Source organism: Balearica regulorum, chromosome 22 (assembly GCF_011004875.1).
Source record: "Balearica regulorum gibbericeps isolate bBalReg1 chromosome 22, bBalReg1.pri, whole genome shotgun sequence".
NCBI classification, from domain to species: domain Eukaryota; kingdom Metazoa; phylum Chordata; class Aves; order Gruiformes; family Gruidae; genus Balearica; species Balearica regulorum.
In genome coordinates, this window is record NC_046205.1 from 8,259,632 (window position 1) to 8,283,283 (window position 23,652).

The 23,652-nt window shown below is 45.7% G+C and overlaps 1 protein-coding gene across 9 annotated transcripts in view; it reads left to right on the top strand.

The window, feature by feature from the left end:
* The window catches only part of GRHL3 (grainyhead like transcription factor 3), a 126,179-nt gene that overhangs the window by 91,474 nt on the left and 11,053 nt on the right, over positions 1-23,652 (top strand). For 4 of the 9 annotated variants that reach the window (XM_075773793.1, XM_075773799.1, XM_075773797.1 and 1 more), the window contains 9 exons: positions 4,304-4,463; positions 5,148-5,219; positions 16,099-16,285; positions 16,989-17,050; positions 18,680-19,016; positions 19,317-19,396; positions 21,221-21,374; positions 22,182-22,293; positions 22,914-23,008. In XM_075773793.1, the coding sequence (XP_075629908.1) occupies positions 4,304-4,463; positions 5,148-5,219; positions 16,099-16,285; positions 16,989-17,050; positions 18,680-19,016; positions 19,317-19,396; positions 21,221-21,374; positions 22,182-22,293; positions 22,914-23,008 (1,259 nt within the window). Of the gene's footprint in view, positions 1-2,634; positions 2,750-4,303; positions 4,464-5,137; positions 5,220-16,098; positions 16,286-16,988; positions 17,051-18,679; positions 19,017-19,316; positions 19,397-21,220; positions 21,375-22,181; positions 22,294-22,913; positions 23,009-23,652 lie in introns of those variants that run through there. The other 5 variants (XM_075773794.1, XM_075773801.1, XM_075773800.1 and 2 more) reach the window with 3 other exon arrangements.

Genomic DNA, 23,652 nt, shown 5'->3' on the forward strand with positions numbered 1-23,652 from the left:
ACCCCTTCCTTGTACATATTTGCTGTTGCTGAATATCACAGGTAGCCTGAGCGCGGGCAGCAAATTTGGCTGAAGTGGAGAACACCCTTGTTACATCTCCAACCAACTCCCTTCCCCTGTAGACTAAACTGGCATGTCCATTCCCTGCTGTGGGTTTCTTATAGCTCGTTTGGATTGACAGGTGTCGGCTAAAGTCAGCTCCAGATTGAAAGCATGGGACAAGCTCAGGTCAGAGCATGCAGGGCGAACAAGTGTGTGTTCTGGGTGTGGAGGTACAGGGGACTTTGCCTCAGCTCTCCAGACCATCTAGGACTTCAGTCCTCACAGCTGCCCAGCAAGGCCTTTTCCAAGCACTTGGATCCTTTTGTAGGTGAGAAAAAGCAAAGCTTCTTCCACAAGGAGAAGCTGGCTGAGATGGTGGGTCACGTTTGTTTATTTAAACTGAAGGTGGTTGCCCTGAAGACTGTTAGTTGGGTCAGTTGTTTGCAACCCAAACTTGTTACTGTGTAAAAACTGGTAGAACTAGATAAAGACAACAGGAATTTTCCTGTAGCCCCGTGGGCTACAACAGATAATAACAAACTGCCCTGACTCTATTAAAAAGACATTTAAGCATTGGGTCATGTTGTTTAGTCGTACTAGGATCCAGCAGAGCCAGCCGGCTTCCCAGATACCCTGCAGGTATCTAACTGGAAAACAACTGCTGGGAAAGGGTCAGTGAGGGTTTGTCTTTCTCGCTTCAGAAAGCCAAATTCTTTTTTTCCTTTTCCTCATTATTACTCTGACAATAGCGCTATAGAGTGACTTGTGTAGCCTCTGTTGCGCTATGTGTTGTACAAACAGAGCAAAAGGGCGTTCCTGCCAGAGTAAGACTTGCAGGCCAAGGAAGTTCCAGTTCAGCTTTTTGTTCTGCCTTCCCAAGGAAAAGGTTCTGGGAGGCAGAAGGAGTCTCATTGGGAAAGTGTCTGGTCTGGATATCAAAGGTTTCTACAAACTTATATGGCACAAGCTGTATTTTTTGCTGGAAAAGGACCTGAAGCAGCCACATCTCCCTTTGGAGAACAGCTCACTTCTTTAACCTGCTTCAGGCTGCTTCCTCTTACTGCATATTAATTGTTGAAGTGTTTTAATAACCTTTGGTCAAAGACAGCTGAAATTCGTGGCACGTCACAGGACAACTGGAAAGGATGTTTGACAGCTGTCAGTGGGAAAAGCCGTGTATCCTAACAGGATAAAAGCCCTTCCTTTGAAGTTTCTTATAAGTTATACAGAAAAGAAGCCAGACTGGGAACAAGGAGTGTGAAACGACTTATCTGAGGTCACACCGCAAATTGGTGGCAGAAGGAGAAATAGGAACATCAGACTGGCATGGACACAGGGCCACGCCGCACCTTGGGCTCCTCCAGATGCAGACCCAGCCTGCTCCTGATGCGGCAGTGGCATATGAGGGCTGGAGACCTGATGAGTGATGTCCACAATCATGGAGCTGCTGATCTCTTGCTAACAAAATACAGCTAATCACAGTCTGCCCCTGGATGTTTAAAGAGGGTTTAACAATCCAAACACAAGTGCAACCTTGTTGCCTTAGAGAGGGCGTAGCTGTGAGCAAAATTTGGCCCTCTCTTTTAAACTTTGCAGTTTGTCTTTACTGCTGCATGCTTTATTTTTAGAGCATCATAAAGGGCTTTTGTTCCAAGGTATATTTAACAGGGGAGGGGAAGGGAAGTAGGAGGGTTTTGTGCACAGAGAATGTATCTCTTGGTCTCTTTCTTCTAACCCACCCCCTCACCAGATACTCTTGGAGGGTGGAGTATAAATGGAAAAAAAAAGAGATAATAACAATTAAAAATACTGAAATCATAGTCAAAGGGATTGTCTACGCGTCCAGGCCTGGAGGCCTCTCAGGCACCATAAAACACACATTATCACAAAAAAGACAAGGTGCACAAGAGAATGGAAGAGGCAGGGTGAGGGTGGTCCCGTCTGGCAGGAGCGGGCAAGTGTTGAGGCAGCGCACAGTGCCCAGGTGGTGCCAGCTGTCCCTGTTTCCCACCAGGACACATCACACCTAGACTAGTGAGTGCATGCTGGGGTGGTCCTGATCCTCCTTCACTGGCAATAACATAAAGCTAACTCGGGAGGCTGTGAGGGTCCTGTCTGCAGGAATATTGGTGATGAGGAGTCACTAACATTTTTATGTGGCTTTGAAAATTTGTCTGTGAGAGCAAACTCAAGCTGGTGTTACCTTGAAGCAGACAGACATGTGTACGGGCCCCACAGTACTGACGCGAAGGGGCTGGTTTCTGCTGTGAGCAATTTTACCAAGGCGCCATAATTCCTGGAGGCTGGGAGAGTGCCTCAGTCCTGCGGGTAGGTGCATAGCTAATTGCATAAGAAATAGGACTGTATGCGAGAATGAGCACGCATCTTCCTAGCTGGCAAAGTCTCTCAGTCCACCATTACAATAAGATCCTCACAGGAAAAAGACAAGGTCCTGGATCAGCGGCAGTAAAGCTAAGAAGAAACTTAATGCTTAAAAACAGAAGTTAGTAAAACTAAGAGAGACAGTCACAACTGTCCTTTTGGAGTCCCACCTAATTCGTTCAAAGAAGAATCTGTTCTTCTGTCCTTTCTGCCAGTCCTTCTCAGCTTCCAAGGCACCTCATGGCTTCTCAGGCAGACTCCAGACACTGAAGCAGGACAGGGCATGTAGCCTCGCTGGTGATGAGCAGGCTGGACCAAGACCCTGGTAAGCCCGGACTGGCCCTGGCCATTCCCATTTCCACCTGGGCTGTGGTGCGAGAGCTGCAAGTGCAGCAGGGGTGAGCTTAAACCCCTAAACGTAGGAATGAGGCTTTGTCAGCAGTACGCTGGTTACAGAGCTTAGATCCAGGCAGGCAGAATGGTCCAGTGGCTTAATTTTCCTCCTGTCCCCTATCATAGAACAACAGATGGCCTCATGCCTGCTGTTCTGCAAAAGGCCAAGCCTGAAAACCTGAACATTTCCATCCAGATATGGCTTGGCTGTGGTGACACTGAGGCCTGCAGGGCACCTTTCACTAAAGCAAAGACTGTTACTGCTCAGCTTTGCCAGACACATTTCTCCCTCTCTTTTCTTTGACACAGGCTTTTTCCTGCGGAGAATCCTGTGCCCTGCCGTTCCCCTGCATGGTCTGGCTCAGCTAGTGTTTTCTCCTCCTTCACTTTTGTTGCTGAAATCTGCTAAGTCTCACTGAAAGGTTAGAAGAAATTTGGAAATCCCGTAAGGGAAAGTTGCTGCTCTTTGCACTACCCAGAATGAGTGAGATGATACTCTCTGCCTGGATCCTGGTAAAGGACATCTACCCAGGACTACAACTCTGGTCATCATGAACTGGGCAAGGTTTCCTTAATTTTGAGATATGGTCAGAATATTGGTCAACTAATGCCACCACTGAATAAGATTTGTGCTTTCCTTGGCTGGATAGGACATATGTGTTCTTTCCTCTTCTTTTTTTGTACTCTCACCACTGCACAGACTCTGCTGTGGCATTAATTCTGATCGTCAGCCATCATTCAGTTGACTTTTAGGTATTGCTGTCCTCTGCTGTACCAAGGTCTTGGCAACTGGTGCTCTCTGGTGATCCCCAGTGGAGTTTGCATTGCTCCAGACCTTTGGTTTTCATTCCTAGAAAACAGACTTTGTCCATTCCCTAGATCCCTGGCAGGCAGGAGTTTGCACAGCAGAGTGGAGGGTGATAGTTGCTGGCTGGGTCAGGCAAAGCTCAGCCCAGCACATCCTTGTCAGCCAGTGCAGATACACCACAGGCATTCTTCCTGCGCTCTGAGCTGGCCATGCTCTGAGCCAGGAGCCATAGAGATGTATTTGAAGGGTGTCGTACCCAAATTAATACGCTCTGTCTTCACATCTGCCTGTGTAGACATGCCTTCCGCCTGCCTGAGTGGGCACTTGCCACCAAGCTGGGAGAGCTGAACTTACTGTTACGTGAAGGAAGACTTACAGGCTTTCTTGTATTCACCCACTGGTGCAGGGCGCTGAGCGGGACCGATTCAGTGAGCAAGACAGTAATGGGGGGTGAGAAAGAGTGGTGGAAGCCTTTCTTTTTCCCTTTGTTTTAAGGCTTGTACCAACTTGTCTCATAAAATCCTCTCCTGCCTTCCAAATCCAGTCAACCATGAGTCACCCGCTGAGCCCATCCTTTGCCTCCTCATTGCAACACGGATGACAGAAACCATCCAACTAGGAGTGCTTGAATCCATGATGAGTTTTGTTCTGTTGCATAAATCTTTTCCCCGTTTACAGGTGAGTTGCTACAGAGCTATTGCCTGGGTGGTATTCCTGCAGCCAGTTCCCAAACGGTGTGTGTCTGGGCTTCCCACTGCCATCCTGTGTGTGCTGGAGTAACTACGCTCTTGTCTGTGCTAACAGAAGGCAGGACAGCATGTGAACGGTACAGAAAAAGGTTATTTTGCAGACCTGTTTTCCTTACATATCCAGTGTAATGCAAAGATCCCCTGAGCCAGTGTATTTGCTGCATGTCTTGGCATCTAATAGTTTGGGGTTTTAAAGTGACTCTTTTAAGAGAAAAAAAAAAAAGCCAAACACCTACAGGGACTTTCTGGAGTGAGTGGCTAAGAGACGGTGAGAGAAGGAAAGAAAGTACAATTTCCACTCAGGAATGAGAGGAAAACTAAGAGGCTTTTCTTCTATACTAATTTATTCCTTTACCTATATGTATGTATTTTTGTCTGTATATTTATATATAAAGCAACAGCAAAAGACAAATCAACCCCCAGATTCATAAAAATGACAGCTATTTGGCATCGCAGCATATGGAACACGTCCTCCAAACTGAAACTAATTATCACAAAGATGAATAACTGATTCCACTCCTTTATCCTATCTTTTTTTCCCCCAAAGGCTTTTCCCTCCTTCCCCACCCACCTTCCTCTCCTCCATCCTCCCGGGGCCGGCAGGCAGAGGGTTACGGCTGCACCTGTCTGGGTGTACCTGTCCCAGGGCACCTGTACCGGCAGCCAATCCCCGCCGCCCTGCCAGCCAACCTGTCAGCAAAATACCTGTACACTCAAAGCCTCAACATAAATCAAACACTTCACAGGCAATGTCTGTCTTTAGCAGGTACTAGAAGAGAGAAGTCATCAGAATTTACTGTCTGCAAAGATTTGGAAACGTGGGGAAATATGTCTAATGAACTTGAGTAAGTACAGTTTTTTTCTATTTACCTACTCCTCTCTGTAAAGGCTGAGTGTTTCTTCTGAGGCTTGTTGAAGTGCTTTGAGTCTGAATGAATTAGACTCCTTCGTTAATCCACCTGTCCAGCTGTTTGCAAGTGGAAGTACAAGAATGGTATGAGAGCGTTTTTCAGACTTTCTGTTCCTCACTAACCTGTTGCTGCTCTTAGGAGGAATCACTTCTTAGTGTTACTATTTCAGAGCTGTTTAAAATCAGGATCCTGATTTTTCCCTCACACCCCCCTCAGACTAAAATTTGACGCATAACGTTTCTGTCTCTGTCTAGAGGGAAATCTGTTCTGCCTCTATCCAACAAAATCTAACATATGCTACAGTGATTCTGTGGAATTTTTTTTTCTTAGAAAATACCTTCCAAAGTATTTACTAGTTTTGGATGAGTTTCTAGGATTTTTTTGGAGTGAGGGTTGTTGTGTGGTGTTCTTTTTTAATCTTGTTTTCTTAAAGTAAATGGATTCACATTATGATTCTATCAAGTTATGATGATTGATTATATTCTTTGATTATTTTTTTAAACAAGAAAAAAACACACTTAACATTTTGTTGATCCTGTGTAACTCTTGCTTCGAATCTTGAGTCCTCCAAAATAGTTTGGACTTTGGATACTGATGGTATGGATTTGCACAACATACCATGCCTTGCACCTCTGGAATAACAGCAAACAAATGTCATATTGGTATGAGATGGTGTAGCAAAGGCTGGAGAATATTGAACAATGGTAGTGAATGCTGCTGTCAATCCAGTCTTAAAAAGCTATCTAGGTATATAGCCCTATATGAAATGAATGTGTATAATAAAGTATATCAAGAAATATATGTCCATATATACATCTGTGTACAGGTACGGTGCTTCAGAAGGTGTATTTTGAAAGAAAAACACATGCCTGTATGTGTTTACAAGCCTGACAGAGGTGTTGTGACAGCTAATCTCTTAATAATTAAGAACCCTGAAAAGGTGCAGCACTAATTATTATTTTATGCAAATACTGGGATCTGTATGCTTGGATCGATTAAGAATCAGTGAGTTAAATTTTCCCTTTCTGAACTCTTTGGGTAATTTATACTTGATGCTTTTTAAACTTGAGTCAGGCCATGCGGTTTACTTTCAAAATGCTAGAGTGTTTGTGTGTGTACACAGCGCATTGCAGAATTAGATTGATGTATTACTAATTATGGACTGGGGCATTATGTTACCTGATGAATTACATGGTTGCTTGACTCTTCTGTTACTAACGGGCTGTTAACCCCTGTGCCTTTCACATGAGAAAGGGGGAGTTGATGGGAGCAGCATCCCTTTTGTGATTCAGATCTCGGCTCTAAAGCCCGATAAAAATGCAGAGGTGGCTGTCTGCGTGTGGGGCTCTCTTAAGTTACCGCCGGAGGTAAAAGGCTCTGTGCAACGTTTTCCTATAGATTAAACCTGAAGACACGTTTGCAAATCTCTCTGAAAATTTCACTTTAGTTCACTAGTCCACAGCTGGAGGAAAAAAATTCTCTCGGGAGTGCAAACAAGAGGTGTAACAACTCCAGCCTGCTGATGCCTTGTCAGAGGGCAGGGGCAGGCACTGCCAGCTCCTGGGGAAAAGCGTTTAGGAGCACAATGGGCCTGGAGTACCTCACCGAAAGCTCCCCAGGGCTGACGAGGAGCCCTGATAGGAGATAAAGGAACTGAGAACTTCGTGGTACCAAAGGCACAGCTGAAACATTCAGACAGCTTTTGGGTTTACTATGAGGGGGAAAAGGTGTCACCGGGGAGGAGGAACCTTGTGAAGAGCTGCTAAAGCCCAACATCTGAGCAGTGGGGCTGTTGCAGTAGCTATTCACCTCTGGTTAATCACCTAGACCAAAGTCATACAGGGTGTAGCTTCGTAGACATCAGAGGAGGGAAAGGGCTCTCAGGAGCAGTACTTAGAGGATCTGATAAGGACAGCAGTGCCTATCTGTGTGTATGGCACAGCCATTGTTCTTTACACAACCCCCAGGACAAGCTGAGCACGGGGAGGATGGATCTGAGCTGAAAATAGGTGCCCAAATGTACCTGGTTTTAGGGGAGGTGTGATAGCCCCATGGACTGATGCCGTCACCCAAAATGACAGGGAGAATAATCTCATCTCTTCCCTTTGCCATTTTAATTTCACAGAAAGGACTGGGAAGGGACTAGCGTGGCATGAGAGAATGAGATGTTTTGCCTATTATAAAATATTCTAACTGATAATTTCCATAGTCTTATAAATTGAACTTATGTCTAACTCTGCAATGTGTGGGCTTGGCTTGAAAGAGTTAACCAGGAGTTACTCCCAGTTGTGGTTTTGTGGTCGAAACCATGATCGCCAGAAGCAAATTTTTGTCATGCATAAGGTGTGTTATTAAAACTTGAGTTATGCTCCTGGTGAATGAAAAGTTAAAGCCCTTTTGTAAAATCCTGGCAGTAAAGCACACAAGGGATAACCATGCTGAAGCAAGGTACGCTTTCAAGGGAGACGTGGGTTTTATTTTTTTTTAAGTTATGTAAAGAGAAAGAGAGATTTGTAAATTAAAGAAACAACAATCAAATAACTGCTATGCAATTCACAGCAAAGGAGTAAAAGCCTTCTGAATAAACTCTAGACTCAAAGCAGCGATAAATCAACATTTACATAGTATCTCTGCTTTGATGCTTTGGGTCACATTTACAACTGATTGGTACATTGGTATAATTCCAGGGAAATTTGTAGAATAAAGACAGTTATACTGATGAGGATCTACTCCTGCTTTGTTTGGTCTGGTGTTTAAATTGTTGATCGTTTTAAAGTATTCATCTGAAAATGCACTTGCACTTACATTGCACCTGCAAGCGCTTCAGTTCAGCTGTTTGGCAGGGACCTGCTCCTGATTAGTGCCTCAGATCCTTGAATAGCATGATGCTCAGGGATGATAAAGGCAACAGCTGAAAAATACGTTAATCAGTGGAATTGATTATATAGCATATGATTATATTCTGGTTGGGACTCCCTTGCTAGTACCCAAGTTTGAAAGGCTTGGAAGAGAAGAAAATGTGATGGCTTGTTTTTTGTTATTCCTTTAGGTGATATGTTATTCTGGCTGGTAGCTGTGATTATGGTGTGGGTGAGGGAGGCTCTGATCCAAAATTGGTCCTTGTCCCCAGAGTGTTCATAACCACAAGTGTTCATAGGACAGGAGCAGGCATCATTTACCAAAGTAGTTTGTTCCCTGGTGCCAGCCACCTGGTCTGTCAAATTTTTGTTACTTTTCATCATTCTGCCTTTGCTGTCTGAGCTGTGATGCTTGCTCTCCAGAAATGTGTTTTTTAGTAGGGTTATACCTGGAATGGGATGAATCGTATTTGTTTGGCAAAAACATTGAAACGCATTATGCTATTTTTTTTTATTAAACAGCAAAGCAAAAGGCTTGCCTGACCTTGGGGGACACGTGTTTACAGGATACTCTGAATCAGAATACACTAGAGTGTACATACAGAGTACATCAGCCAAGCACGTTATAGGAGATCTGGGCAGCTGAGATCTGGCCAGCCTGAAAAGTCCTTCCAGGATGGGAAGAAAGAGGAAAGCAAAAGGAGAGAGCCAACTCTGGCTGTATCTCACCAGGTCTGTGGATCGTCATAGTGCAGCTGAAGAAGGTACAGCTGCTGGCAGAGATCGAGCAAGGTTAGACTGACAGGGCAGGGGAGCAAACTGCATCACATGAGGCTTGTGTCAAGTGTCCTGCCCTGACACACACTTCGTGTGTCCTCTTGGGCAATTCACTGGAGGATTCACCTCACCCACCTTCAGCCAGCTTAAACTCAGGTGCCAAGTTTGTTAGCTGACTGAGATTGCAGGCAATAGGAAGAGATCAGCACATCCCAGCCTAAAATGGGAGGACCGAACTGTCCTGTTGGCTCTCAGAGCATGTAGGAAGCTTGAGACTCAAGGCATAACTCTGAAGTGGCAAACCTCCCGTGAGGTCAACATTCATCTCTACTCTTACTACTTTCTTAAATGAGCGCTGAGGTTCACACAGAAATATGTAACATCATTTAGTGTGTTACTGCAGGATCCTCTGATAGGATGTGATGAGGGAAGTATAGAAACTTGACTAAAACTGGGCTCTGCTACAGTACAAATAACCCATAATAATTGATTACTAGATTAAAACCAGATTACCTGAAGAGCAGTAAAAAAAGAAACAAAGTTTGTTCCAAAAGATTGCATATCCCTTTATTGCTACCATTGATTTTTTTTTTTTTTTAATCCAAGTCCTGTAAAACTGTGAATTTAAATTTTTTTTTTATTTAAAAGCCACAGCTCTTGGAGTCAGTGAATATAGAAGAATAAAAAAATAAAATAGCAAGTAGCTAGGTTATTAGATGTGGAAGCTGGGGGGGTGGAATCCATAAGCACTGAAAACAAAAAAAAGATAACTGAAAACACCAGAACTCTTGGAGTTATGAAGCTCTTCTCATCATGTGTAATCTTTCTTATCGTGTTTGAAGGACTGGGAGCTTCAGTGCAGTGTGTGTGTGTGTTATGTGTTAGTGGAGATGAAGGTCTGTGTTCATGAATATGTGTATACATAAGGCGTCCTTGTCTGTCTACAATGAAAATAAGAAAGGGGCTGAAGTTTAAACCAAGATTTCAGAGGTGCCAGGTGGTAGCAGATGCTCAGTCAGAGACACTGTTCACAGCCTAGTTTTGGTGTCCTCCCTTTGGAGGCAGATCAGCCTGAAACACAAGACACCTCAAAACTGAAGCAGCCGACATCATAAAGGGCTTCTGGAAAAAATCAGCCATAATTCCTGAACTGCAAACCAATTCTGTGCAGTAATTTGTTTTGTTAGGCAGGGAAGGCACTATAGCATGAATTGTTTGTGAAATGTGATTGTGTGGGTGGATACCTCAAGGATGATGTTATCAGGTAAAACACAATACCAGCTGGTGTCCCCCAGACATCACTCAACACTGAATCGTCTCATGGAGCCCTTCAGGCTAGGAAGGCAGGAACCAGTCCAATGCTGGCGAGGTTTATAGCAGAGGTTCAGGTCTAGTTCTGTTTTCTGATCTTCACTGAGGAGCCTTGGATAAGTGATTTTAATGTCAATCCCCATGGCTCACTTTCTCCTCCTGTGATAATAAATAGCTTCAAAAGAGGGGAGTTAGGCTGGTGTAAAAATTGAAGAACGCTGAGCTCGGATCTTGGGTTTGTGGGTCCTAAAGAGCAGTAAGTAACTCAAGAGGGCCAGGAGACAGGTGAGTTTGCCACATATTACCCAGGTAGTGCCTGTCCCTGGAAGGTTTGTCTGGCTCCACAATGCTTTGGAGTCAGCCTGCAAACTGTTCCAACTGGTTTCAGCTCTGCAAGAGAGTTGGGGTAGGGGATTCAGTCAAAGAGCTTGGCCGGGTTCTATCTCCCTGAGTATCAGCACAGTGTGCATCGCCTCGGTCCCCACCCTCCTCCATCCCACCTGTAGGGACGCACCACACCTTCCCTGCTGTATGGCTGGAGCCAGCTGCACAGCTAACCCATTGTTCTGGGTGGTGCTGAGCACCGCTGGCTTCTGTCAATGCTGAGGACTCTCAGCTACTTTTGGGAAACAGGAGCAATTTCTCAAAGATGCTCATAATGGCCCCTTTCCTTTCCATCCCAGCCTCTGCACATTTCTGCTCTGCACTTATTAAATGCAGGTAGATGCCCTGTTGTGTGCATCTGTGCAGGGTCTCTGGTTGAGTGCGGTGGGGTTAGCCTGTCTCATGCATGTGCCACGCAAGCCACATGCTTCCAGGAAAAAGAGAGGCTTAGGCACTGCCTTTGTGGGTGAAACAGAGCTGAGGGATGGCTAGGAAACATCTACCTGCTGTGCTGAGTGAACATACTGCACTACCGTGAGGCTGATCATGCAGCTGAAATGCCCCTGAAGAAACCCAGTGACAGAGGCCACATTGTTATCCAGCTGCCAGAGAAAATATTTCTGTCTGGTTGACAGTGCAGGTCAGGGTCCATGAGATTAGTGGTCTCCTTTGACGCCTATGGTTCAACACTGTATTGTACTTGGCATCCAAGCAAAGTTTTTCATCATTAGTCCCTGTGTTTGTTATGTTTCTTTTTTTTTTTTTTTTTTTCTTTTTTTTCCCCTTGATTCTTTCTCTGTCTGGATTTTTTCCTGACTGTGTGAATGGGTCTGTGACAGTATGCTTACTGATGGCTGTACTGCCACATTGTCTTCACATCTGCTTATTTATTAAACTTGCAAAGATAAAGTGAAATCAGAATTTAGCTGAGAAGTTTGAATTTAGTAATGAGGCCACCTTGTGGGATGCTGTTCTTCCTTGGCAAGGGGGCCTGGTTTACAGGCTAAAATTTCTACCCACAGAAAGCAGTCATGGTAAATGCTGCTCTTCATTGGCCCTGCTCTCTCAGGTGTAGTGTTGATCCTTCCCCATATGACTGATAAGAGGCACTTGGGGAACTGTCAGGGTTATTTCAATAGGGAGGGGAGTGCAAGGCACAAAGCTGGAGCTAATGAAAGCCCCCGTGTGAATTGCCTGGGGTATCTCTGAAGTCCTGTGGGCCGGGGTCTTTATTCTGTGGCTTTGAATTCCTGCTGCTGGTTGCCATGGATTCTCTGCTCCTTTGACAATGTGATGTTTCTCTGAAGCCATCAGCATCTGGTGTGGCTAATATTTAGGTTGGAGGCCTAATCGTTATAGGGGAGAGAACAAAGACAAGCAACACAAAGCTTAAAGGCCAGCAAAACCACCCACTGAAACCCAACAAAAGGCAAAAGAAATACAAGTGTTTCTTTCCTGCTTGGCTGATCTCCCTACCTAGACCCTTTGGGCATATTCTCCTGTTTCAGCATAGCCCTGAGTGTTTATTCATAATCAGGAGGCCACTGTTACAGTACACTTGGCAGATAAATAGGGGAAACAGAGATTGGGTGGGATGGAGCGGGGAAAGGGGACTGGTATCACCTTGTGTCAAATTCTAAACTGTTTGGAAACAAATAGACTGCTCCTTTCCCAAAATCATGCACTGCTTTGTGCATGACCCTGAGGCTCCGGCAAGGCAAGTGTGTGCACACAAGAAGGGAGGCTGCTGGTCCCACATGTTTGTGTTTCACTAACCGATCCTCACTTTGTCTGAGTCACTGCACCGAGGTGACTGCCTGTAAAGGGAAAGTTTGTTTTGCCAAACAGAGAGCAGACAATTTGCAGTGGACAAACATGGCATAGCCACATGGAAGGGGCATCGCAGGGAGTGATGAAAGTAAAGTTCACGTGTGTTTGGATCTGGATTTGGATGTCTCTTTCCTGCCTTTCTACTTCACAGAGATTGCTAATGCTGAGTTGGAAATAGGCTGTAGAAGCAAACGGACATGAGGGTATGCTGTAGCTGCATGAACTGAAAAGCATCTGATGTCAAAAAGGTGCCTCTAAACATGTCCTCATATCTGCTTATCTCCTCAGATCACCCTCTTTCTTCAGATACTGTTTAGCCCTGCTGACCTTCGGGAATAGGGTCAGAGCAGAGCCAACTTCTCTGGAAAAGTGAGGTGGGATGGAGTCTGCATTACGTCTCGTCTGCAGATCTGTCCTAGCTGCAGAGTTTTATCTGCGGCAATTCACATGGCTCCACTGAGATATATTTCAGTGACTGCCAGGGATCATGTGAATTCTGGAAAAGAACCAAGATGGAGTAAATGCATGACCCCATCATGTCACCTTTGTCCAAGTCCTCAGCTGGGTGAATCAGTGCAAGCTCACTGGGACCAATGGAGTTCCCAGCACGCAGGAGGGGATGCTGTGTTCCTGTGCTGTCAGCATGCTGACTTTCAAGGACTTTGTGATTTCTAAGCACTACAGGGTCCTGACTGAAGCCTCCAATGAGTTGTACTGGAGTAGCCTAAAATGCTGCTGTCCTAATCTTCCAGTCTCTCCTTTCTGCTGGAGTTTGCTGCTTTGTAACAGGCGTACCATAAGGCAACATGTGCCCACATTTTAGCTCTCCAGTTCAGCGCACGGCGTATGACATTAGGAGAGTGCTTTTGCCTTAGTATGCCAGGTCCAGGGTAGGGCAGGTTTTCCGTTGTGCCACCTCTGCTGCAGGAACAGTTTATCCTAGCAGAGGCGTAGGGCAGGCAGTGATGAGGTGGTGATGTCTGCAAGCACCACAGCCAGAGATACTCAGTGAAGCCAGGAACCCCATGTGAAGATGAAATGCTGGCTCCTAGGGTGCTTTTCAAACTTGTATTCTTCATAAACTGGACACAGCTACAAAGGGTTGAAATCTCAGCACCCCCCCCCCAACTTCCCTCTTCCTCCAGAGAGCAGACCAGGTGATAAGATGCTAAAACATCAACCGCTCACGCATACAGCGGTTGTGCCACGCCAAAGTGACGAGGCAGGGAGGCAGAACAGAGTCACACAACAAGGAGTGCTTCAGTTGAGGGCCAGACTGAGGGAGAATAAAGCTCCAAAGCATTTTTCCTTATGATATCTGTGCTTTTTTAAGCTCCTGAACACTTCGTTGCTACATCTTACTATGGTGTGTTTATCTATGTTGATTACAAGTGATAGGAGCTGAGTCTCACCATGAGAGCAAGCTCTGTTGCTGCCTATTCTTCCCTGAGAAAATCGGATTGAGAACGGGTGAGGATTCCTGTCCAGACAGGACTGAACAGCCCATCGCCAAGTCGACAGCAGTGAAATCTGAGTCATGCCGATTGCTCGCCTTGGAGACAGCAGCGGCACTGAAGGGGAGGGAGGGCTGCGTGAGAAACGCTAAAGACAACGAAACTCGCAAAACACCTGGTGAAGTTTCATGCGTGGGGTGAAACTGGTGTTAGTGCATCATCTCGACGTGCGAGGGAGAAGAGGAGCAAACTCAGCATCTCCGTTATACCAGTACATGATGGGAGCTGGCGGTGGCCAGAACCGTAAGATGGAAGCAGTTGCTCTCTGTACCAACCTGAGCTCAGGCGCCTGCTGCCACTTGAGCAGAGAAACCAGTGGGAACTGGGTGCCTCAGGCCATTAGCAGAGCTGTTACCAGCTTCTCTGCTGTGTGCAGCTCAGATGCAGAGGGACTCTGTGTGGAAGCAACATATTTTTTAATAAAAAGGTGACAAGGACAGCAGAGGCGGCCCTTGATGGCCCTTGTGCTGCTCTGGGAGAGACTGTACAATTATAGAGCTGCCACTCTGCTCAGCCAAGGAGAACACTGAGTTTGATCCAGGCACATCACCAGAACTATCCATGCATGGTTTATATGTGTATTCCGTGCTGGAGACGTGGCAGTGTGAGAGAACGGTGCATGTGCAGGAGTGAAGTCATCTCAGCTGAGCTGCCAGGGAGGATGGACCAGCATCTTACCGCATCCAAGGTCCATCTCCACACCCTTCCAGTTTCCAGCCCAGGAGCATCCGCTGAGCGCCTGGTTTTTCACCCTGTCAGCATGGGCAGCTCACACCAAATGGGCTGGCAGTGTCTGTCGTGGTTAGCAATAATTGGGAGTTGCAGAGATGCCAGATTCCTTTCAAGAGGAATTACTGTTCTCCAAATGATTCACTTAAAAGTCTAGACCAGGACTTACTATAAACATATGGAGAGTAGCTTAATGGAAACAACATATTCCTTATAAAATGCTATTAAAATGTAGCATTCACTACCTAAATTCCTGTAGATTTTCTTTGCCTTTCCATAAAAAAAAAAATCAGCAATTGAAAAAGTTCTGCTCTTGGCAACTTTGGAGATTTAAAGAAATCTTTCTTTTTATAATTTTTTTAAACTTCTTCCACTAATAAAAAACAGTCTGCCCTTCCAGGAAGTTTCCGTGTCGATGAAAAAGTAATTTTTGTCCACAAACCTTGTTTTTTATGATGAATAGTATGAACTGTTGTGGTGACACCATATGCACATGATTGAAGGACGTGACAGGAGTACGGCCACTGATTCATTCTTCTCTGAGCAGGGCGAACCTGCAGCATGGAGCATCCAGGGAATGCACGGAGGTGCTTCTGTGCTGGTTGCTAGTAGGATTTGCTGGAGGAAAATGAAAGATGACCAATGTTTGGGTAATTAAGTGTCTGACAGTTTGTTAATATAAGATGGAGAGACCTGGAGAAAGTGCCAGAAGAGAGGACAGGCAGGGCATTATTTTGGTATGTTGCTTCTCAGCTCACGTAGTCCCATGAGCCTCACCTTTGTCAGGAATTTTTTAGTGGAAGGGAGGGTGCTGTGATCTGCCTGTCTACTTCTCTCTAAGTAAAATCATATACAAATGATTGAAAAAAAACCCCTAAGTTAGATTGGAACTGAATTTAAAAACCACAAACTACAGCAAAGAAAAATGACTGGGTTTGGTTTTGTCTGGGTAGGTCAAGTTCTCTGAACAGCGAGTGATCACTTACATTTGTGGGCTGCCCTGGCCTTTAGCTCCAAATTCAAGGAAAAATTTTGCAAAGTCTCCTAGTCATGTTGCATTCAAGTTACCGACCAACATCCCACCTTGGCGGTGTGTGATCTGGCCAGTAGCGTGTGCTGGCTGAGGAAGGAGCAGTTGCAGACAATGTCATGGTGTTTTGCATCCCTGGGGCAGGAGCAGGGAAGCAAAGGTATGTCTGCCTCTCTGCATGGCCCCACCAGAGAGACTCTGGCCTAATTTTGTACATAGCTACAGGCAGAAGAACTGGTAATCCCAAAGACTCTGGGAGTTAAGGACCAGGAAAGCATTCTTTCTCCATTCCAGCAGTGCCTTTGGGAAGCCCTTCATGTGTTCAGCTGTATTGCGTGGAAAATTATTACCCTTCATTCAGTTTCCTCCGTCTGGCCCAGTTTTAGATCTGTGCGTCTGATGAAGAATGACACCATGAACTTCCAGAAATTCCCCTACACCAATGAAGATGAAGCCTGGAAAACCTACCTAGAGAACCCCTTGACTGCAGCCACCAAAGCTATGATGAGAGTGAACGGAGATGATGACAGCGTGGCTGCCCTGAGCCTGCTCTATGACTACTACATGGTACGTTCTCACTGGGGCTGAGTGTCTTGGGGGAGTTTGTCACAGAAGAGAAGCATGAAGGTAAAATATGTGCTCGGCCACCCTACAAGGGTACCCATCTCCTGAGCTCTTCACATTGTTTATGCAATGAACCTCATAACACCCCCAGGCATAGAGTGCCACTATTATCCCCAGTGCACAGATGGTAAACTGAGGCACAAAACACCATTATACTGTAGAGGGAACCCAGAAACCCGGAACAGGGTGGAGAACTGAACCTGGGTGTCTTGAGTCTTAGCCTGGTATTTTTTTTTTTTACCTGACAGCTTTCATATGAGGAACAGGAATGCTCTGAGAGACATGGAGCTGGAATAGCTAGGTGCCTTGCCGACCCTAGCATCTTTATTTTTCCAGTGTTGCTGGGGCTTCAAGAAATGTGGATATGATTTAGCCCTAATTGAAACCAATAAGGCTGATGTTCCCATTCACTTGGGTGCTTTTAAAGTCCTTCCAGAACAAAATGATGTGGCTTGCCTAAGGTTACCTTGGGAATCTGTGGCAGAACTAGCAAAAGAGCCCAGGTCCCCTGTGTCCTCACCCAGTGTTTATTATTCACCCAGTGTTTTTTCTGTGGGACTTCACTCGCTACACAGACAAGGCTAATTTTGCCTCTGTTTTCCATTAATCTAACAATAAACAAACTCTTTGTTCTGCCTTGTTCTAGGTCCCAAAGGAGAAGAGGATTCTTCCATCTGGTATGATGGGACGCAATGAACTAGGAAAGAGGTTAGCTTCATTTTTTGCTCTGTATAGATGTCTAATTCTCCTGCAGCTGCTTGCATGCATGATGGGTCTCTTAGCTTGCATAAAATAGACATCAAAGCACAGTGTTGTTGGTAATAACAGTGGAGGTTATTAACCCTGAGACATATATTAAAATTCTTTAGGCCAGATCCTAAAGCAGGTATAAATTGAGCTACACCCATTTACACAACTGAGGATCTGTCTAGCTGTGTTCAGAGGATTTGCACTGATTTGCAGCAACTGAAGAATTTGTCTTTATTTCCTACTTTGTGACAACTGGAAATGGGAAAGGGATTAAGCATTGGCAGCAAGAAGGGAATGATCAAGTCCTCTTCTGTTCATTAGGCTGATAAGGATTTCTGTTCCACTTGCTTCCAGTCTCCCAGGATTCTCTTCCAGTGACTCCCATTTGTCCTCTGAGGTTTTTAGATAATTAACTATTAAATTAATGGCTCATTTGCCACTATGAGTTCAGTTCCCCTTCCTGGATGCTGTGTACTTTGGCAACCTTTTCTGGTTGTCTGGGTTTAACTACTCGACAGAATAAGCCTCTTGAATGATACTTCATTCCTTCTTTGTAAGTAAGCTGAGTTAAGCTGTTTTCTCTTCTCTGAAAGGCCACTGCATTCTGGACAGTGATATTTTTTTATCAACTACAGAAATTTCAGCACATACCTGAAGGTGAAGCTCTTAAAGCAGAGTGGGTGGGAGCTACTCGTGCAGCTTTACTTCCCTTGGGTGTAGCTCATGCTGCCAAGAGGTGTACGGGTTGGTAGTGTGGGGCTTGGTTTGTTTGCTGAGCATGGTAACAGGGACAATAAGCCACCTTTTCCCAGCTCAGCTAGGGCTGCGGAGTCAGCAGGGTCACACAGTCACCACTGCAGAAGGGACCAGTTCTTGGGATGCTGCACAAAGGGATGGTTTCCGTGTGCAAGAGGAGTGCGGTTTTGTACATGGCCTTATCACTTGATGGCTCCTATACTTTTCTGCTCAGAAGTGCTCTGAAATCTGGGCCATACACCTCACTTCCAACATTGCAGCCATGTCAATTTTTCACTGATCTCATGTTCTCTGCTTTCTAAGCTCCTGGAGTTTGTAAATTTGTACAAGAATCAGCTTTCCTTTAAAAAACAAAACAAAACAAAACAAAACCAAAAAACCACAAAAACATTTTAAAAAAATCAACTTTCAGTGTCAATGATCCTTAAAAAGACTAAGATGGAAAGACCACATCATCGTTATCTTTCTTATCGTCCCTGCTGTTCTGAGTGTTTAATAGCCTAAATAAAGAAATAATGGATGTAGGCCCTGGATCTGCAGCCCCAAAACCATATCTAAACTGTATTCTCTGATTCTGTGTGATAATCCTGTATCTGCTGAGCACCTCTGGCTCTTGCTGATGGCAGAGAGATGTGTGTGGAGATCACCCACGGGCCTGTCAGATCTCCCATATCAAGCAGGAGATGTACACGGCTGACTCAAGGTCACCTGGCAGCTAGACTGTGCAGTTTGCTTCCAGCAGCACATCAAGGCACTTGCTTCTTGCTGTGACAACTTGCTGGGGTTGTCCTCCCTCTGTTCTGGTTTGAGACAGGACGCTTTCTCCATCAGGCACTGCCACGGCATGGAGTACGACCCAGAGATCGCATCCTTTGATGGCTCAGCCCATCTCATGAAGCTCTTGTCTGAAAATGTTTCCATGACCCAAGAATATTGTGAGCCACAGAAGAAGAATGGCTTAAGTCTTGAAGGCGTCCCTACTTCTCACAAGCCAGCCATGCTTCCACCAGGCACTAGCAAGCTGGATGCCACCCCAGAGAACTACATGGTCCCTCCAGGGGATGTGTACGACAACAGCTCATTGAACTCCCTCTTCGAGACCATCCCCGTAGCCCCACCACAGCAGCGGTGGCAGCCAGACAGCACTTTCAAAGAGGATCCCCAGGAGGTCAGAGCCGGTGGTGGGTTGCTTGCTGGCAGTGCAGCCCAGAGGGTGATGCGTGAGGCTGTCCCTGGTTTGGGGTTTGCTCATGCTGGAGTCAGTGGGAGCTTTGCTTTTGCATTAGAAGCTTGATGCCATTCCCATTGAATTGTTGGGGGTTTTACATTAGTTTTAGAAGTTGGATAAGGCTTTGAAATGAGGGTCCGTGTTTTGTCTGTGGTCTCTGTTTCCATGTCTGGGAGAAGATGTATGGACAAAGCAATGAAAGATTCTACTTTTGACTGTTTTTTTCCCACTTGTCTACAGTCGCTGCTCTTCAGTGATATCCTTAAACCCCAGCCAGAGCCACCTTGCCCTGAGAGTTATGCTACGGACGGTGTTAAGAGGTAACTGCCAATCCATGGTCTCTGGGGTCCAGTGCCTTTGGCTGTGTCCCTTTCATGGGGAAGGACTGCATCCCTTTCCTCCTCCCAGTGCCAGTCTTCATAATGACCATTGCAAACTCATCAATCGCATGCTTTTGCAGAGTGAAGTTGTGTCCCCCTGGTGTCTTAGGAGCATGTTGCTGTTCCATGACTTTTGAGATGCAAAGCAGGGATGAATTTTAGTGTTTGTAGTAGGAAGCAGGGATTAAGATTTGAAATGATTTTCTGAAAAGGAGTCAACCCCAATCTTAAATTCGAGTTGCTAAATGGAGTTGTGCCAGTTCATTTTTTTACCTCGAGAGGTGTGTGGTTCAGACTGTATTCTATTGACCAAAGTGGTATAAATCCAGTGGCGGCTGCTTCCGCTGCTCTGGTCACATCTCATCAGCACCTTGACCTGCACAAGGGGAGATGTGGCACTGAGGTCTTTTATGTGAGGGTTTGCTGTGCATAACACCCCTTCTCAGGGAGCGCTTCTTGGTCAGATAGATCTGGGTGGCTGCACCATCTTTCCACAAACTACTTGGAATGGGGTAAATGACAGAGAAAATGAGGATGACAGTTGATGAGGGTGATAAGCAGCCTTCTCCTAAGGTTTAGGTTCTTGCTTTGGGTTTAGCACTGTTAGTCAGCCTTGATTTTTAGAAGGTATCACTGCCTCTCATTCCTAAAACATGAGAGGGATTTCTTCCTCCTTTCCACCCTTCTCTCAGGCAGAGCTTCCCTGCTCTAGATACTGCATCAAACCTCTGAGTAGGTAACATTATTCCACCTCCCACTTTTTATTTGTCTCCTGAGTCACCTGACTCTGTGACTCAGCTGTCAGACGTGGGGATTTTCACACAGGCAGCAGCTCATGTTCGTCAGCAAGCTGTTTGCTGTTTATTTGTGCACTAAAGTTCTCTGGCTCTCCTGGCTCTAGATAAGAGGAGTTGCCAAGCCTATCTACAGAGATGGCATCACAGGGGAGGTGGAGCAGGAAAAAGAGATGGGTTGGTGACTAAATAGGAATGTGATGATCTTCAGGGCACTCGAAGGATCTGTGTGAAGGCTTGTGGCTTGCACAGATTCCTCACAGAAGAAAGTAGCTTGAGCTATAGCCTCATGGTTTGAACACTGATAGGTGCTGGTGAATGCCCAAGAGCAGGGCTTCTTGAAAATCAAGCTCTTCTTTTAAATTTGCTTGTCAACAATGCCACCTTCCTCTGTGTAACACTACAAATATTTTCTGTAAAGACTAAAGTTGCTGCCCACCAGACTTCTAAGTCCATTTTTAAGCACCTGGATATGCAAGCAGATGTCAGCATCCTGCAGGTCCTCCTGTTTCTACAGGACCCATTAGGACACAGTTTTCCTGGGTCAGCCATTTATGGGTGTGAATTGGGAGACAGGAATCTGAGATTAGGATGTTTTAAAAGTCTCATCACAGGTACCTATTTTTGTTTGGTTTGGTTTAGGCTTTTGATTGTGCAATGGTTTTGTAGCCATCCACAGAAAAATACTGGTTACAATAATGTGCAGGGTTTTTAAAGCCAAAACCAAAGGGTAAAATGAGGATATGTGAGAACTGCTGCTCCCCAGGGTGCTGGGGACGATCGGTATGTGCTGTGCTGGGAGGTGCTCAATCACTACTGTAGGGGTGTGAGATGGGGAATAGGGCAGAGACTCCTGTGTGTACAGTGTCTGGAACCTGTAAGGATGAAGGCTTGCATGTCTCCTTGTTTTGCTTTTGGAGTGAAACAGCAGCATGAGCTTATTCGTCATTCTCTCTTTGTTCCATACAAGTGACTTTGAATACACTCTGGGGTCACCCAAAGCCATTCACATCAAATCTGGGGACTCTCCCATGGCCTACCTCAACAAAGGACAGTTCTACCCCATCACGCTGCGGACAGCTGGAGACAGCAAATGTTTACACTTGTCCTCAAATAAAGTGAAGGTAAGAGACAAGCTGACAATTTTGCTGACACATGCTGTAATCAGACATCCAGCAATTGTACTGGCCTGGGAACAGAACTGAACATGAAGAGTAATGGCTTTGTGGCTCATGTTGGCTTAAAGTGATGAATGGGATGGATTCACTCATAGCAAGCTAATCCTCTGATGCACAGCAATAGCCTTCATGTTACCTGGCAGTTGAAACCTTTCACAGTAAGGTCAGGGATGCACAAAAGACCTCGCTAGCTGGAGACTGGCTGGGGGCTCTAGTGGGAAGACTTCTGAGGTGGAGAGAGGCTCCACATCTTGCTCTTGGGATGTGTAGCCAGGCCTCATAGCCACCCCTGAGACTAAGCTGAGCTTCAGTTCCCAGCAAAGAAACCCGGTCCTCCAATCCTGAGCAGTATTTAGGGGCTAGACTTTGGACATCTCAAGACTTACAGGATTCCTGAAACTAAGAATTTCCAGAAAAAAGACCATTTAGGCTGTCCCAGCCTAATACTTGCTGCAGCACTGCTAATGTTCCCCCAGCACAGCGTCCTTGTATGCCTTGGAGTCAGAGGAAACTCATGAGCATTGCAATTAAGGGGCATCTTGGTTTTGGTCCTGGCTCTGTCACTACCTGCCTGCATGACCGTGTTCAAGTGCCCTGCCTTGTCTGCCTCAGTTTCCCCAGCAATAAAACATTAACAATGACACTAAGCTGCCCTTGGCCATTGCGTGGATGCACTGGATGGACAGGGCAGTGAGGGCACCAAGCATTAGCCTGCTGTGTATACTGATATGGGATATCCTTGCTGTGTTTCAGAGTGTTGTGATGATCGTTTTTGACAACGAAAAGATCCCAACGGAGCAGCTCAAGTTCTGGAAGCACTGGCATTCCCGCCAGCCAACGGCCAAGCAGAGAGTCATTGACGTTGGTATGAGCAGGGCTGTCTGATTGTGCTGGCTGGCTGGAGTTGATAACTTCTGGCACCATTTTACTGCCTTTCCAATACACAGTAATGCAGTTGAAGCTCCAGGATCTGGCTCAGGGGAAATTGGGGAGGAGCAGGCTGATCTGCTAGCCTCAGATCCTTTCAGGCTGAGGAGCTCTTGGGGGGGTCTAAGACAGTGATTGCCAAATGCAAGGACATGCGTTAGGAGCCCAAGGTACATCAAAGAAGAGCCTCAGTCAGAGAGACAGAAACTGCTAAACTATTTTGGCTCTTACAGATGTGACCTATAGCCTCTTGGAGTCTAGGAATCTGAGCTAGAAATGGCTTTGGTACTGCTGGTCCTTTTCCACTGCCACCACACTGTGTGTCATGCTGGGCCAGACAGAGGTTTTGTCCATGCAGCTGAGCACCTTGTGGTTCAGAGCGAGAAACATGGGTGAATTTAGAAGCAATATCTACATCATTGACTTTGCATAACATCACTACTCAAAGGGCAGTTGCCAGCCAATATCCTCGAGTCATTTCTGGTCTCTCCCTTACGTATGTACACTAAGGTATAAACTTAGTGTTAGAGTATAAACTGCTTCTCCATTGCATTTCAGCTGACTGTAAAGAAAACTTCAACACAGTGCAGAACATTGAGGAGTTGGCCTACAATGCACTGTCTTTTGTGTGGAACATCCATGAAGAAGCAAAGGTATACACTGCTTGTGGAAGGGCTATGGGAAGCCTCGGTCCACAGCCAAACTGTAGCGTCCTTTCTGATGGCCCAGGCACGTCCTTCCCACTTCTCAGCTGAATGACAGGGAGAGTTTCAAATACAAACAATCCCATTCCAGTGGCCCCAGGTAGTGTTTGTCTGCCAGGACAGTGAGGAAGGACACCATGCTGCTCTGTGTGTTTAAGCATTGCCATTGGCTAGAAAACACTATGAGTACACCTGAGACTGGCTAAGAGATGGTTTTTTTAGTGCTGATGGATAACTCTGAAGAAAGCCTTTTGCAGCAGGCAGCCTAGATCAGGACTCTACTCACATGTAAGTGAAGCCTATTTAAATAAACCACAGCTTAGGGAACAAAGACCCTCCTTTCAAGGCAGCATGTTGATGCAGAAATGACTGACCACCCTTCTGTGGCTTGTGTGATGTGGAAGGGAGCCAGGCAGGTCACAAGGTCCCTTTTGACCTTAAAATCTGTAAAGCTTTTATCAACATCTTTCTAGCTCTGCTCTCTCTTCTGCATCTTCAGTCTCTGGTTAACACTTTGTATCTAGTGTGGATTGAGAGAAGCATGTAAAAAAAAGATGAAGTAACTAAGAAAAAAAAAAAACATAAATACCCCA